This window comes from Euleptes europaea, chromosome 19, assembly GCF_029931775.1.
Source record: "Euleptes europaea isolate rEulEur1 chromosome 19, rEulEur1.hap1, whole genome shotgun sequence".
NCBI lineage: Eukaryota > Metazoa > Chordata > Lepidosauria > Squamata > Sphaerodactylidae > Euleptes > Euleptes europaea.
Window position 1 is genome coordinate 17,468,408 of NC_079330.1, and position 16,867 is coordinate 17,485,274.

The 16,867-nt window shown below is 46.5% G+C and overlaps 1 protein-coding gene across 1 annotated transcript; it reads left to right on the forward strand.

Moving 5' to 3' along the window:
- Positions 1 to 6,408: 6,408 nt before the first annotated feature.
- Positions 6,409 to 15,604, forward strand: SUMF2 (sulfatase modifying factor 2). The gene is made up of 9 exons (XM_056864975.1): positions 6,409 to 6,484; positions 8,701 to 8,857; positions 10,295 to 10,409; positions 10,668 to 10,712; positions 11,881 to 12,031; positions 13,412 to 13,467; positions 13,542 to 13,626; positions 14,339 to 14,504; positions 15,508 to 15,604. The coding sequence occupies exons 1-9, from the start codon at positions 6,409 to 6,411 to the stop codon at positions 15,602 to 15,604; spliced, it is 948 nt and encodes a 315-aa protein (XP_056720953.1).
- The last annotated feature ends 1,263 nt before the right edge of the window (positions 15,605 to 16,867 follow it).

Genomic DNA, 16,867 nt, shown 5'->3' on the forward strand with positions numbered 1-16,867 from the left:
GCAGGGCTTTTCTTATGTTCTATTAACAGTTTTAGTCCACTATAAACGTTTATGGTTTAGAGCCCATTGTTTCCAATGCGATTAATGGATCCTCACTGTTCAGGTATTCTATATACAGGAAGTGTGTGTTTTTAACAGGTGGGATAAAAGGGCCATGAAATGCAAGCATACAACATTCAGATGGAATCAAGAAAAGCTCTGTGACCACTAGTTATATACTAATAGCAAAGTTGGCCAAATCTGAAGATACTTAAATTCAGTGACTGGAGTTGTGAACAGGAAAGACTGATCTTTGCAGGTTTGCAGGAAAACGTGAAATTGAAAAACACATACATTGATGTTTATTTTTAAAAAACGGAATTATAAAAGCAGCACCTGTAGCTTTAAGCAATGGATTCCCTCAGTGGTTGTTGCTAGGCAACCACAGTATTCCTCTATTTCCTTTATGTGAGTAAAAGACAGGGAGAGGGCAGTATCCTTTCCAGGCCTGTTTTGGTCTTTGAATGAGGACTTATTGGAACCAGGCTTGACTTAGAGTTTTGCCAGCTCCAGGCTGGGAAATTCCTAGAGGTTTTGAGGTGGAGTTCACCTGGAATTACAACTGCTGTTCATAGGGTTGCCTGCTCCTGGTTGAGAAATGCCTGTAGATTTGGGGGGGGAGGCGGAGCCTGAGGAGGACAGGGTTTGGGCAGGGACCTCAATGGGGTATAATGCTATAGAGTCCACCTGCCAAAGCAGCCATTTTTTTCCAGGTCAACTGATCTCTGTCACCTGGAGATCAATTGTAAGAATCCCATGAAATATCCAGCCACCACATGGAGATTAAGCCAAAATTCACGCAGAAACCATATATTCAATTTATGCAATTATATTCCAATACTTCATCCCCCAAAAACCATAAATGCAAAAAACCTCCACAATAGTTGTATAACACAATTTCATCAATTGTATATATTTTCATCAATTGTATATACATATTTCTATCTAATATTGTTTCTTTAACAGCAATATATTCATCAGATGTCCAACAGGCATCTGTGATGAATGAATATATTGCTGTTAAAGAGAAATATTAGATAGAAATATTTATATACTTACAATTTCAAATATGATTAACAGGTATTATACAACTATTGTGGAGGTTTTTTGTATTTATGGTTTTTTGGGGGGTGAAGTATTGGAATATAATTGCATATACTGAATATATGGTTTCTGCGTGAATTTTGGCTTAACTACTATATACACAGAAGTGTCTATCTTCTACCACCACCTGGAGATTGGCAACCCTAGCCAATGACAGAGATCACTCCCCCTGAAGAAAATGGCTGCTCTGGAGGGTGCTGTCAGGCCTTGCTCCCTCCTGCAGGGGCAAAGGCTCTTGACATGAGTAAGGCCAGTTTCTGGCTACATGTCAAGTCTTGGTTCTCATGCCTGTAAGCGTCTGTGTACAGTTTCGTTCGTCCAGTTTTCCACAGCTGTGCTGATGTTTAGTCTCCCTGGGAAGAGCTATCGCGGCGCTGCTTGGCCATGTTTACTTTCACAGCCTGTATTGCTTATCAACATGTAACCTGCCTATGTTTCCTCATTAGTAGCCTCACCTGCCTCTAGGCAGTCAGTCCTTTAATCTGTCTTTTTGCTCCTAATAAAGTATTACTGCTTCAGGAATACCTGCCTGGATGAGTTTGCTTATGGGATGCTAGGGACAGACACCTGATCCTCTCATCAGTCCACAGGTTTCAGCCCCTTCCAGGTGATATATGGTAAAGACTTTGGACACTTTGGTAATGTGGATCCTACGGGGGAGGTGGCCGACTGGGTGGACGTAATACAAAACACTTGGCCCTGGTTACAAAATTTTTTAGAACGGGCCAAACACAAATACAAAGCACAAGCAGATAAACATCGGTCTCTGGGGTGAGACATCAAGGTGGGGGACCAGGTATATTTGTCCACAAAGAACCTTCGCTCCTTACACCCGTGTAAGAAACTCAGAAGTATGTGGGACCCTTCCCAGTCTCACGGCTCATTAATGAAGTCACCGTGGAACTCAGCCTTCTGAAGTCCCTGCGGGGCATCCATCCAGTGTTTCATGTCAGTTTACTAAAAAGGCACGTGCCTGCACCAGAATGGCACCCCGATCTTGCTCCCGGTGTTAGTGGGGGTGAGAGCAGCATTTCAAGATGTCCAAGATCCTGGATTCTTGAGTCCGCAATAAGGTGCTCTACTACCTGGTTCGCTGGAAGCACCTAAGTTGCAGTCATGATGAGTGGGTAGCAGAACACCACATGACTGCTCCCTGTCTGGTTTGCCAGTTTCCCGATGCTTACCCCCCAAAACCTCGCCCGATTGCGGGGAGGGGGGTTCTTAGGGGGAGCAGAATGTCAGACCTTGCTCCCTCCTGCAGGGGCAAAGGCTCTTGACACGAGTAAGGCCAGTTTCTGGCTACATGTCAAGTCTTGGTTCTCATGCCTGTAAACGTCTGTGTAGTTTCGCTCGTCCTGTTTTCCACAGCTGTGCTGATGTTTAGTCTCCCTGGGAAGCGCTACTGCGGGGCTGCTTGGCCATGTTTACTTTCACAGCCTGTATTGCTTACAAAGCATCACCAAAGCCTAAACAGAGCACACTTTCCCAGGCTTTGGTATGTGGAGCTGTCCTTGAGGTCTGGACGGTTCAGCAAAGGAACAGAGGCAACATAGAAACTGAGATAACAGCCTGACATCCTGCTCCCCTTAAGGCCCCCTCCCATTCTGCAAGGGGGCTGGTCTGTCTGGGTAGGCAATGTGAAAGGCGTTGACGAGTTTGGGGGCGGAGACATCCCGTGCACGAACCCATTCGTCATAGGCAGGGGGGAAGTGTTTCCAGCGGACCAAGTATTGCATGTCAGGCTGTTATCTCAGTTTCTATGTTGCCTCTGTTCCTTTGCTGAACCGTCCAGACCTCAAGGACAGCTCCACATACCAAAGCCTGGGAAAGTGTGCTCTGTTTAGGCTTTGGTGATGCTTTGTAATCCCCCGCCGTTTTCAAGCCTTATATTGCCAACTAGCTAGCAAGACACTCATAGCTGTCATTTTATCTTCTGTGCACTGTATTGCCTATTTGACCAGTAAAAGCCATCTGCTTGGATTCTAAATGTCTCTGTGGTGATTTCTGGTTCTTTGGGTCAAGAGCTCACATTCTTTAATGTTGAAGACATCAGCAAAGTCCTGGTATACATCAGGGAGGGATGGCGGTGATGGGACTTCGGAGATTAATGCCGAAGCGGGTGGAGACAGCACCGCAACTTGCTGTCGGTGCTGGTCGCATTTGGGGCTGGCAAAGGAGATCGTGTTCGTGTCCCAGTCTATACTGGGACTATGACCTTTAATCCAGTTAATTCCCAGGACCACTTCAAATCGGATAGGGGCTATGGTAAAGTCTATTTGCTCCCAGTGGGAGCCAATTCCCATCGCCACCCCTATAGTGCGATGATCAACTGGGCCCCCTCTGCACTGGTTCACACCCTCTGCACTTCTGTTCAGAGACTCTCCCGATCTTCCTGTTTCTACAGACCCCTCCGGGTCTCGGATTATAAGTGCCCCAGTGGGGGACCATTCTCCATCTTCGCACAGGGATCATCTCCAGGATACCCCAGTGCTAAACCTGGACTCGCCTCTTGACCTGTCTAATAACTGGTCACAGTCTGCGGTGAATGGAACGTCCCCGCAGACCCCCGCAGTTTCTCCTGTAAAACCTACGGAACCGACGAAGGTGAAAGAAGTAGAAAGTACGGTGTATGTGGACGCAGTGTTACAACACTATAAAGGGGGCCCCCAACTGCCTGTCAAGGCACTTATTGACTCCGGTTGCGCTCGCACTCTCATCAATGAAGCCACATTTGCAGCACTCAAAGTCAAGTCCGAGGCTTTACCAGCCCCCGTCCATTTTGCCCAAATGGATGGGAGCCATTTCAAAGGGGGCCCAGTTGATCATCGCACTATAGGGGTGGCGATGGGAATTGGCTCCCACTGGGAGCAAATAGACTTTACCATAGCCCCTATCCGATTTGAAGTGGTCCTGGGAATTAACTGGATTAAAGGTCATAGTCCCAGTATAGACTGGGACACGAACACGATCTCCTTTGCCAGCCCCAAATGCGACCAGCACCGACAGCAAGTTGCGGTGCTGTCTCCACCCGCTTCGGCATTAATCTCCGAAGTCCCATCACCGCCATCCCTCCCTGATGTATACCAGGACTTTGCTGATGTCTTCAACATTAAAGAATGTGAGCTCTTGACCCAAAGAACCAGAAATCACCACAGAGACATTTAGAATCCAAGCAGATGGCTTTTACTGGTCAAATAGGCAATACAGTGCACATAAGATAAAATGACAGCTATGAGTGTCTTGCTAGCTAGTTGGCAATATAAGGCTTGAAAACGGCGGGGGATTACAAAGCATCACCAAAGCCTAAACAGAGCACACTTTCCCAGGCTTTGGTATGTGGAGCTGTCCTTGAGGTCTGGACGGTTCAGCAAAGGAACAGAGGCAACATAGAAACTGAGATAACAGCCTGACACTGCCTATGTTTCCTCATTACTAGCCTCACCTGCCTCTAGGCAGTCAGTCCTTTAATCTGTCTTTTTGCTCCTATTAAAGTATTACTGCTTCAGGAATACCTGCCTGGATGAGTTTGCTTATGGGATGCTAGGGACAGACGCCTGATCCTGACATGGTATTATACCCTATATGCCCTGTATGGTATTATACCCTATTGAGGTTGCTTCCCTCCCCCAAACCTTGCTCTCCCAAGGCTCCACTCCCCAATCTCTAGGAATTTCCCAACTGGAAGCTGGCAACCCTAAAGGGGAACCGATCTCTATACGAGAAAGATCTGTTGTGATTCCAGGAAATCAGGCCGCACCTGGAGATTTAGGCAAAAAGAACAGCACAAGCTCTGGTTTCAAAAGAATGCAGTGTCTATATTCACTAACAAATTATCCAGGAAACTCGCACCAACATATATACAATATACACAGCTGTACCATGGACATTCAAAAAGGCAAATATAAGCACGCAAACACCTACCTTCCTTGAAGATAATTCATAGTGGGTAGCCGCGTTAGTCTGTCTGCAGTAGTAGAAAAGAGCAAGAGTCCAGTAGCACCTTAAAGACTAACAAAAATATTTTCTGGCAGGGTATGAGCTTTCGTGAGCCACCAGATACAGCTAGAATGTGAATCCATCTGTCTTTAAGTAGAGGAGAGTGAATTCAGACAAGCATTCGTATGTAAATGTTAACAGTATGTACATGTGAATAGCAGGCGTGATGGGATTAGGTGTGGTGAAGAGTCTGTGATGTCCAGGGGAGAGATGGGTGTGGAGAAATCAGCATTGGTAACAAGCCATGAACCTTCCTGTTTGTGTGCTTATATTCGCCTTTTTCTATGTCCATGGTACAGTTGTACATATTGTATAGACGGCGCGAATACAATTCCCCGTGGGGAGCCATGTTAGTCTGTCTGCAGTAGCAGAAAAGAGCAAGAGTCCAGTAGCCCCTTAAAGACTAACAGAAATGTTTTCTGGCAGGGTACGAGCTTTCGTGAGCCACAGCTGCCAGACCCTGCCAGACCCTGCCAGAAAATATTTCTGTTAGTCTTTAAGGTGCTACTGGACTCTTGCTCTTTTGTACTACTGCAGACAGACTAACACGGCTACCCACTGTGAATTATATTCGCACCAACATATGTACAATATATACAACTGTACTATGGACATACAAAAAGATGAATATAAGAACGCAAACAGGAAGGTTCATGGCTCATTACCAATGCTGATTTCTCCACCCTCATCTCTCCCCTGGACATCATAGACTCTTCTGCAGACCACACCTAATCCCGCCTGCTATTCACATGTACATACAGTTAATATTTACATACGAATGCTTGTCTGAATTCACTCTCCTCTACTTAAAGACAGATGGAGTCACATTCTAGCTGTATCTGAAGAAGTGAGCTGTGGCTCACGAAAGCTCAGACCCTGCCAGAAAACATTTCTGTTAGTCTTTGAGGTGCTACTGTCACTCTTGCTCTTTTCTAATGTTGGGGCGAGTTCCCTAGAGAATTTGTTAGTGAATATAGACATTGCATTCTTTGTGGAACCAGAGCTTGCGCTGTTCTTTTTTGCCTGCGCGTGTCAATCACCCATCTGGAGGTTGGCAACCCTGGAAGGAGAAGAAGCAGGCAGAAGGGGAGAGGCTATGGGGGGGGGGCTTTCAGGAAAGCGTGTACAGCAGGGATGCAACAGGCAGTTTGCGCCTCCCTCCGCCTTCCCACGTGGCGATGCTGCTTCCTTGATCCCGGATGCAGTCGGGCTGCAGCTTGCAACAGTCGGGGGGAGCAGGAGAGCAGCCGCGGTTCCCCCTTTCCACCCATGCGATCCCCCGCGGCTCTGTGCGGGGCGCTGCTGGCCCTTCTGCTTCCCGCCGGGGCCAGCTCCAAGCAGAAGCGTGAGTCCCCTTACCTTTCCCCCCTTCCTTGGGTTGCCAGCCTCCAGGTGGGGCCTGGAGATCTCCCGGAATCGCCACCCGTGTTCGGTTCCCGGGAGGACATGGCTGCTTGGAGGGCGGGCTCTGTAGGATTAGGGTTGCCAGCTGCCAGGGAGTCGCCAAAAATAGTGTTGTTGTTGTTTTTTTTAAGTTTATTTTTATAATTAAGGGGATACAAAAAGGAAAAAAAGGGAAGGGTACAAATCGCTTGATATACAAAAACAATAGAGCAGATTCAATAGAACAGGGGTGGGGGAACCTTTTTTCCGCCAAGGGCCATTTGGATATTTATAACATCCTTCGCGGGCCATACAAAATTATCAACTTAAAAAATAGCTGACCAATATGCTTCTCCATGGCCCCGGGTGGGAAAGGGTTAACACAGTTTCTTGGGCGGTCCTAGTAGCTCCATAACTAATGACTCTTCTGCAAGGGGGGGAAAGGTTCCTTTTCTCAGCAAAACAAACTCACCTCTGCCTTGAATAGAGGTTATTCCTGTCCGCGGGAGGGTGCAGATCACCAGTCTTAGAGCCTTCTGAGCTAGAGATCTGCCAGGACCCACGAAAGGCCAGATCAAATTATTGCGCGAGCCTTAAACGGCCCCCGGGCCTGACATTCCCCACCCCTGCAATAGAAGAATAAGCTTAGTCGAGTACAATATCATATCGTGAGCCTGAGTATCGATCAAACACTATAGTTTATCTAAAAATGTAATTGTAAAAATATGAAAATCATTCAGACTGTCTACCTGTTACTCAATGAAAGTATATTGTATCGTTGGAAAGCCCAGAAATTACTTAACGGTTAAGACATATTAGATAAAACATTATCTATTACTCATTCTAGTACTGTTCAGTATGTGTCAATCATTTGATTAGCTAGAAGTCATATAAGTGTAAAATGATTCCCACTTTTCGTCAAATTAAAAATAGTGTTGATTTGGTGTTGACTTGATGTAAAAGAGTGTCCATTGAGTGTTATGTTTTGCTTTATTTGATTTTGTTTGTACTTTGTATCTAAAGTGTGCAAGTAACATTGTTGCATTTTGAAAACACTAAAAAAGAATAGACACTATTGATGGTTGAACTTTTTTTTTTTATTAGACTTGAGCAAGTGTGCTGTAATATCTTCCAATAATTATACCAGCACCAGAGGTGGATTTTTTTGATTACTAAATAGCTGCCAGGTAGTAGCAGGAGATCTCCTGCTAATTCAACTGATCTCCAGCCGATTGAGATCAGATCACCTGGAGAAAAATGGCAGCTTTGGTCATTGAACTCTATGGCATTGAAGTCCCTCCCCTCCCCAAACCCTGCCCTCTTCAGGCTCTGCCCCCAAAATCTCCCCATCCCCGGTTGCAAAGGGGGACCTGGCAACCCTAGGTATTCATTTTGACTAGTAGCCATGGATAGCTATATCTGGATAGCTAGTTAGCTTTTGTAGGGTTCAAGTCCAGTAGCACCTTAAAGACTAACAAAAATATTTTCTGGTTGGGTATGAGCTTTCGTCAGCTGTGAAGTGAGCTGTGGCTCACGAAAGCTCATACCCTACCAGAAAATATTTTTGTTAGTCTTTAAGGTGCTACTGGACTCTTGCCCTTTTCTACTTTTGTAGGGTTGCCAACCTCCAGGTAGTCGCAGGCGATCTCCTGCTATTTCAACTGCTCTCCAGCTGATACAGATCAGTTCACCTGGAGAAAATTGCTGCTTTGCCATTGGACTCTATGGCTTTGAAATCCCTCCCCATCCCAAACCCCGCCCTCCTCAGGCTCTTCCCCTAAAAGCCTCCTGCCTGTGGCGAAAAGGGACCTGGCAGGGAACCCTAACTTTCTAGCACCACCACCAGCCTGGGGAGGGTGCAATTGGGAGATGGGAGGGACCTCATCGGGGTATAATCCCTTTTGCCACCTTTTGAGAGAAATAAATAGGGGCTTCGACCTGCAAAAGAAAAACTCTTCTTGTCACTTTTTTTGTCCAGTTAAATATTTGATTCCTGGGAATTTACACTTCTACCTAGTGGGGGAGTGTCCTTCTTTAATGGTTACTTCTGCTAATTGGATTTCTGGGGCTGGATGTTCCAAAATTTGTTGTTTGGTTGGCTTGTTCTCTTTATGCTCGCACAAAACACATGTCGTGTTTCCAGTTTTCTTTGCATTTGATTTTAAATCTTTCTCTCAGCGGTCAGAAAAGATGAAAACCTGGTGCAGCTCTCCGGTGGGACGTTCCAAATGGGAACAAGCTTATTTGATAGCAAAAGTGAAGATGGCCCCCCCAGGGAGGTGACGGTCAAGCCGTTTCTGATGGACAGATATCCGGTCAGCAACCGAGATTTCCGGTAAGGGCCAGACGCCACACTTACTTGCGTCACGGATGAAATGGGCCGGGATGGTATTTGCAGGTGAATACTTTGCAAATCCTCTGAAACAATAATTGCACTATTATATGTAACACTTGAGCGGGGACAAGGTGCTTTGCATAGGCAAATTTACTGGTCCCTACAACAGCCCTGTAAGGTACGCTAGTATATTTAGCCCCCGGGGGTAGGGACTTAAGACTGTCTGACTAATGATGAAGTTGGCATGGTATTGCCAGCATGGTGTAGTGGTTAAGAGCAGTGGTTTGGAGCGGTGGAGTCTGATCTGGGGAACCGGGTTTGATTCCCCACTCTGCCACATGAGCGGCAGAGGCTAATCTGGTGAACTGGATTTGTTTCCCCGCTCCTACACACGAAGCCAGCTGGGTGACCTTGGGCTAGTTACATCTCTCTCAGCCCCACCTACCTCACAGGGTGTCTGTTGTGGGGAGGGGAAGGGAAGGTGATTGTAAGCCGGCTTGATTCTCCCTTAAGTGGGAGAGAAAGTCGGCATATAAAAACCAACTCTTATTATTATTATTATCATCCACGTTTCAGGGTTTGGGGCGGAAGATCTTTCTGACACTGACCTGAAATCCTTTAACGAGATGCTGGGGATTGAACCTGGCATCTTTGGCATGCATGGAAAGTGATCTTCAGCTTGAACTCTCTTTCCTCTCCTTGCTACCTCAAGAGGGGGGGTCAGGAGCAAGATTTGAACAAGGAATTTCCTGGATCCCAGCTGAGCTTCTTGGCCATCGGGCTGTGATTGCTCTCGAGCTGCTCACAAGTCATTAGTATACAACTCTGATATCTTGGTGTGCAATACATTACAATGAGTGTTTGTGGAAGATGAAATCTGTAGAAGTCAATGGGATGAAATGGGATTGAGTCCAGTCTGGGTCCCCTTAAAACAGGGGTCCCCACCCTTTATGGGGCCTGTGGGCACCTTTTGAATTCTGACACAGCATGATGGGTGGTGTCACAAAAATGGCTACTGCAGGAGGCGGAGCTAGCCACAAAATGTCTGCTATAGCTTACCTTCAGTCACACAGCGGAGATCCTTGTGCTGTGGTGGCAGCTGCTGCCCAAGCAGTATTTTAAAAAATCTGCACAAGCAACCAAATCTCCAACGGCCAATCAGAACCCTTGCTGGGCCACAGCACCACATGACCCCACCCATTTTCCAAAAATACTTGGTGGGTGCCAGGAGAGGTGTTGGTAGGTGCCATGGAGCCCGCATTGGGAACCCCTGCCTTAAAAATAGATGGGGAAATAAAGGAAAATTCGGTCAAGCCTTCAAGAAGCCAGTCTTGTGTTTGCAGCAAGATGCTTCTGCCAGATAAGGAAGAGGGTGGGAAGACTTCTAGAATTTGTGCCACAGCGTTTTAACTTCTGGGGGGGGGTATCTGGCAACAGGGAGTTTGTGCGAGATCGGAAGTACATAACAGAAGCGGAGAAGTTTGGATGGAGTTTCGTGTTTGAGGATTTTGTACCCGAAGAGCTTAAGAAGAAAGTGACACAAAAACTGCAGGTAAGACAATGGTGCTGGAGATTAGCACCATCCTTCAGGATGTGGTTGACATGAAACTGAGGCTAATGTATGTGGTAGTTTCTATTGCTTAATATAAGTAAAATGCTGATAGCTGGATATGTTCTGTCTGTGACTTCTCCTCCATTTCTAAAACTAACGGAGACCTAGTGCTGTTATTCTTAGTGGGAAGGGGCTTTGTTGCATTATTGCCAGTGAGAGTTTTACTTGCCTCAACCCTGCCTGCATTTCTCCTTTCAGTCTGCACCCTGGTGGCTTCCGATAGAGAAGGCATTTTGGAGACAGGTGAGCCTTTCCCAAAGGTAAGGGAATTTGGAGTCCGGTGAAAACTTCACAAAGGCCGGGTTCATAGTCCAAGACTTCAGTCCACAAACAGTCATGCTGGAGGTTCAGTGGTGGAATTTGGCCATGCAGGAAATCTGGATTGACATCCCAGCTAATATACAGTTAATTTGGGAGAGGGATGTGGCTCAGTGGTGGCTTTTCATTCCCGATTCAATCCCCGGCATCTCCGGTTACAGGAGCAGAGGATAGCAAAGACCTTTTTCTGCCTAGCCAGACCGAGGAGACAATGGGCACTTTCACACATGCCAAATAATGCACTTTCAATCCACTTTCAAAGCACTTTGAAGCTGGATTTTACTGTGTGAAACAGCAATCCGCTTGCAACCGATAGTTAAAGTGCATTGAAAGCACATTATTCAGCATGTGTGAAAGTGCCCAATCCGCTTGCAACCGATAGTTAAAGTGCATTGAAAGCACATTATTCAGCATGTGTGAAAGTGCCCAGTGGCTAGATGAACTGAGGGTCTTATTTAATAAATGGCAGCTTTATATCAAAGAGGCAGTGTGGTGTAGTGGTGAAAGTCCCTCCTTTCCCCAAAACCCTGCCTTCCTCAGGCTCCACCCCCAAAATCTCTGGGTATTTCCCAACCTGGCAACCCTATAATTTGGTGAGTGCCATGGTTCAGTGATAGAACACCTGCTTTGCGTGTGGAAGGTCCCCAGTTCGATCCTTGACATTTCCACCCAGCAGCAGGGGTTGAGAAAAGTCCTCTTTATACCTGAGCATTTGGAGGGCCACTGCCAAATTAGGTGGGGAAGGACCGCAGCTCAGTGGTAGAGTATCTGCTTGGCATGCAGAAGGTCCCAGGTTCAATCCCCGGCATCTCCAGTTAAAGTGACCAGGCAAGTAGGTGATGTGAAAGACCTCTGCCTGAGATTTTGGGGAGCCGCTTGCCGGTCTGAGTAGACAATACTGAATTTGCTGGGCCAAGGGTCTGATTCAGTATAAGACAGCTTCATGCGTTCTGTGCTACTAAGCTAAACAGACAGATGGGCTGACTCTGTACGCAGCTTCGTCTCTTTGCATGGACCACAAAAGCCGTATCCAGCTTGTGCCATAGCGATGCTGTGAACGGATGCCCAACCCGCTCAGAGAAATTCCCATCAGCCCGCAGGTCCTGGATCTGGCATCAAGGACAAACTGGACCACCCGGTGTTGCACGTGAGCTGGAACGACGCCAGAGACTTTTGCACGTGGAAAGGAAAGAGGCTTCCGACGGAAGAGGAATGGGAGTTTGCTGCCCGGGGAGGACTGGAGAGTACGTAAGAAAAGGCCTTCAGTAGCCCCGAAGGCTCTGCCAAGGCTTTGTCAGTCCCAGAGAAAAACGGCCAAGGCTAGATGAGTTAGTCAGATGTCGTTGTCCCAAACAGACTTATTCCTCATCCCTCCAAGCGCTTTTTTTCCAATTGCAGCTTCTTCCTTTTTTAAAAAATATTTTTTATAATTTAACATAGACATACACATACCCATTCACATATAGATTGGGCTTTTTCCAGGGAAACTGATTAACAATTTTAAATAATAGTATACATCACACATTACTTCATCTATGTATATAGAAGCTTCCTGTTCTTTACTAGCCACACTACTAGTCTTCTAATTATTCCAGATTGCAAAGCTCTGATTTCTAACATTATAAACCTTGTCTATTTGCTTCTATTTTAGCCTTATATTTGCTTTTTACCCCTCAGAAAAAAATCTCTTATTCTATACTTTCAAGTTAGCATAATCAAGATAGCATTTCCATTTCTTTTGAAATTCTTCTATCGTTTTCTCTTTCAACATGCCGGTTAATTTGGCCATCACCGCATATTCTCCCATTTTTCATTGCCATTTCTCTATTTCTGGTACGTCTTCTTGTTTCCATACCGTTGCTAAAACCATTCTTGTTGCAGTCGCCATATAGCTAGGTTCTTTATGGTTCTTTTCCAAATTTTCTGGTTCTATTCCCAATAACATAGTTTCAGGATTTAATGGAAATTTAAATTTTAAGATGTTCTGCATTTCTTGATGGACCTGTGTCCAAAAATTTCTTTACTTTTTTGCAAGTCCACCAGGAATGAAAATACGTCCCGTCCTTTCCTTTACATTTCCAACAGTGGCCATCGTATGACATCCATCTTTTTAATGTCCATAGGCAATTGGAGCTTCTTCCCTGTGCACCATCCATTGCTCCAGAATAGCACATGTGCAATCAGGGACCTTTCTATTTTCGGTTGTTTCCACCATCCGCTGCTATATAGCCTCGCTTTCACAGTGGTGTAAAAGAAAATTAAAAACCCAGAAGATTACCAGAACCCTGTAAAAATGACGCCCAAGCGCAGCCATTGAAAGCATGCAGAGCCAACAGCAAATGGTCCTTCGTGAGGTCAGCCCCTTTCCCCCACCTTTGAAAATTATATAAATTTGTTTTTGTAGAGTTCATTCGATACAGGCCTCAGTTTTGTATTCTGAAAGATACGAGCCGACTGAGATGTCCAGGCCAAACTAATCCTTTGTGATTGTCTGCCACTGTCGTAAGGAATTTAATAACAAGAGAAGAAAATCCCTGCTGGCTGATAACCTTGTTAGACAAGGGAGCAGGAAAGTTAACTGCTAAGCGATGGGCTGACCCGATCTCTCTTTCCATTTTTGGTAGACAGGCTGTATCCTTGGGGAAACAAATTCCTGGCCAACCGAACAAACCTGTGGCAGGTAAGAAAACGTATCCTTTGTGCCACTGAGGCAGCCTAAACTGTTTGTGAGAAGATAGTTCTTTTTGCCCACAGGGCAACTTCCCTTACACGGACACAGCTGAAGACGGCTACCACGGAGTTTCCCCGGTGGCAGCATTCCCTCCACAAAACAGCTATGGTAAGGAAGCATTTCCTTGGCCTCAGCCCCCGGCATTTGTAGATGTATTCAGGGGACTAGATGGGAGTACCCAATGTGTTTGTGTGTGCATAAAGTCGCACAATGTATTTGTGTTTCATTAATTGTTGGGGAGGTGGAAGGTCACAGTTCTGTTCCCTGGAAATCCAGCTATTTCCTCTGAAGAAGAATTGGTGTAGTGGTTAAGAGCGGTGGTTTAGAGCGATGGATTCAGATCTGGAAAACCGGGTTTGATTCCCCACTCCTCCACATGAGCAGCGGAGGCTAATCTGGTGAACTGGGTTTGTTTCCCCACTCCTCCACATGGAGCCAGCTGAGTGACCTTGGGCTAGTCACACTCTTGGCCCCACCTTACCTCACAGGGTGTCCGTGGTGGGGAGGGGAAGGGGAGGTGATTGTAAGCCGGTTTGATACTTCCTTAAGTGGTAGAGAGAGTCGCCATATAAAAAACCAGCTCTTCTTCTCTAAATTAGAAAAAGAACCCCTACACACAATGGCTGATCCTTATCACTAAACAAAGTCTTCTTAGCTCAGCTGTAGTTCTCCTGAGCGTGTTCTCTTCCCATTACATCCCCAGGGCTAGAGCCGGTGCTTCTGGGATGAGGGGCAAGACCTACAGAAAGACAGGCGTGGATGTCTTCAGCGTGGGCTTGAAGCTCTCACCAGGGAATCACTAACCGTTTCTGTATCCCAGGGATCTATGACCTGCTAGGAAACACCTGGGAATGGACAGCCTCAGCCTACCGCCCTCCTGGACGCGCCTCCCGCCAGCCTCCTCAAGAGATGCGTGTCTTGCGGGGAGCTTCTTGGATCGATACGGTGGATGGGTCAGCAAATCACAAAGCTGGGGTGATGACACGGTAGGTGTAGCCCGTGGAAGCTCTGCAATGGCTTTTGTTGACTAGTTGTTGCCCCGCTTCCTCCCGCCAAGAGGTCATCTCTTAGAAGGAGCATTCTGTCCTGTATGTGAGAAAATCAGGACCGCATCTTTTACGATATCGCCTGCTGGTCAGGATTTTTGCACATTTCTTTCAATAGAAATCAGTTTTGAGAATGCACACATATTCTTCTTAGGTATAGTTACTACAAGGAGGATAGGGAGAAGATTCTTGTCCCTTTTTTGAGAAAGAGTACTGGTTATCTGTTAGTATTAACATCCAGATTCGAGTCCGCCACTCTTAACCACTGTTAAGAGTTAACATCCGTCTGAAGGATGGATTTTCTCAGGTAACAAATTTGGTGGCCAGGTTTTGCAGAATATTATTTAATTTTCAGAAATCTAAATAGAAATGAAAAGTTGTAGGACGGGATTGGTTGTTCAATTTATATTGTTGACCAGTTTTTAACCATTTTAAAGAGAGTAGTATTTTGCGTAGTGTTTTAACCAAAAGGCATTGTTTTATGTTTGGTCTAAGGACCGTAATAATAAATCTTTACTCAGCTGGAACACACACACGACTTAGTTAATCAGGGGCAACCTTTTAAGCAACCCACAAAAGGAGTAACGTAAGCACTAAATCATCTCAACCAGAGCTCCCCAACGTGGTGCCCAATGAACTTTTTAGAATGTGGGTGTGACCATTGTTGTAAGGTATTGGCTGCCCTCCTTCAAAGGAAGGGGTTTCCCCCTGGAGGATCAGGAAGACTGGTAAGCACCTGGTTCATCCTCAGCCAGTGTGTGGTTCCATTCCCTGTTCAGGCTTTCCTTCTTCCCAAGAGGTGTTAGGAGGGAGACAGTCCATTTGGCTGTGCCTCCCGCAGCAGCCGTTTTAGGGTTGCGCTCACCACTCGCAGAATTCCAAGGGTGCCCACAAGCTCAAAAAGGTTGGGGACCTCTGAGCTAAATGCTGTTTTGCTCCTTAGGATGGGGAACACGCCAGACTCCGCCTCGGACAACCTGAGCTTCCGTTGTGCTGCTACCCTCTCCTTGGAAAGCATGAACAGAAACACAGAACTCTGAAGAGGGATCTTCTTCTTCAAAAAAAGTGGGGGCAGCTTAGATCTTTTCCCCTTAAGAGACTGGCATTGCTGCTCTTTGTGGGAGGAGGAATATGGTTTCTCGTTCGGGCGGTGAATTTTAGGCTGGATCGAGATTCGTGTTCTGACGCTCCTAATTGGGACCAAAGACTGTGATGCAGTAAAGAGAACACTTCCATTGGTTGTAACATGGACAACAACGTTCTATGCAGTAACGTTGTAGAAAGGTATTGTAAACAGATTGTAGCTCCCAGCTCTGTTTCTGTCACTCAGTGTCAGAAATGATGCTTTGTGTATAGAAGAAGATTCAACTTCAGTTCCTGGCACCTTCTGCTTGAGCCTGGGGCGACACACTGTTGGTCAGAAGCGACCAAACCGGGCTAGAGCCAGCGTAGTGTAGTGGTTAAGAGTGGCGGACTCTAATCTGGAGAACCGGGTTCGATTCCCCACTCCTCCACATGAGCGGCGGACTCTAATCTGGAGAGCCGGGTTCGATTTCCCACTTCTCCACATGAGCGGCAGACTCGAATTTGGAGAACCGGGTTCGATTCCCCGCTCCACCACATGAAACCAGCTGGATAACCTTGGGCTAGTCACAATTTGCTCTGAACTCTCTCAGCTCCACCGACCTCACTAGGTTCTGTTGGGAGGGGAAGGGAAGGTGATTGTAAGCTGCTTTGAGACTCCTTAAAGGTAGAGAAAAGGGGGGTTACGCAATAAAGAGAACTCCTCTATTGGTTGTAACATAAACATCATCATTCCATGCAGGAACACTGTGGAAAGGTGCCAAAAACAGATTGTAGCCCCCAGCTGTGTTTCTGTCGCTCAGTGGCAGAACTGATGTATAAGAGGTTCCAGCATCACTTCCTGGCACCTTTGGCTTGAGCCTGGGGAGAGCCACTGCCGGTCAGAAGCAACCAAACTGGGCTGGATGGAGCCAAGGTTTGACCTGGGCTAAAGCAGCTTTGGGTACTGTATCAAATCTAAGTATTCTAAGAGCCAGCATAGTGTAGTGGTTAAGAGGGTGGTTTGGAGCAGTGGGCTCTGATCTGGAAAACTGGGTTTGATTCCCCACTCTTCCACGTGAGGAGGCTAATCTGGTGAACCGTGTTGGTTTCCCCACTCCACATGAAGCCAGCTGGGTGACCTTGGGCTAGTCACAGCTGTCTTAGAGCTCCCTCAGGCCTCACCTACCTCACAGGGTGTCTGTTGTGGGGAGGGGAAGGGAAGGTGATTGTAAGACAGT

Excerpts from the sequence above, each read along its gene's own strand:
- SUMF2 (XM_056864975.1), top strand. The coding sequence starts at position 6,409 with ATGCGATCCCCCGCGGCTCTGTGCGGGGCGCTGCTGGCCCTTCTGCTT. Across the intron at positions 6,485-8,700 it reads GGCCAGCTCCAAGCAGAAGC|CGGTCAGAAAAGATGAAAAC; the intron begins GTGAGTCCCCTT and ends TCTTTCTCTCAG. Across the intron at positions 12,032-13,411 it reads TGCCCGGGGAGGACTGGAGA|ACAGGCTGTATCCTTGGGGA; the intron begins GTACGTAAGAAA and ends CATTTTTGGTAG.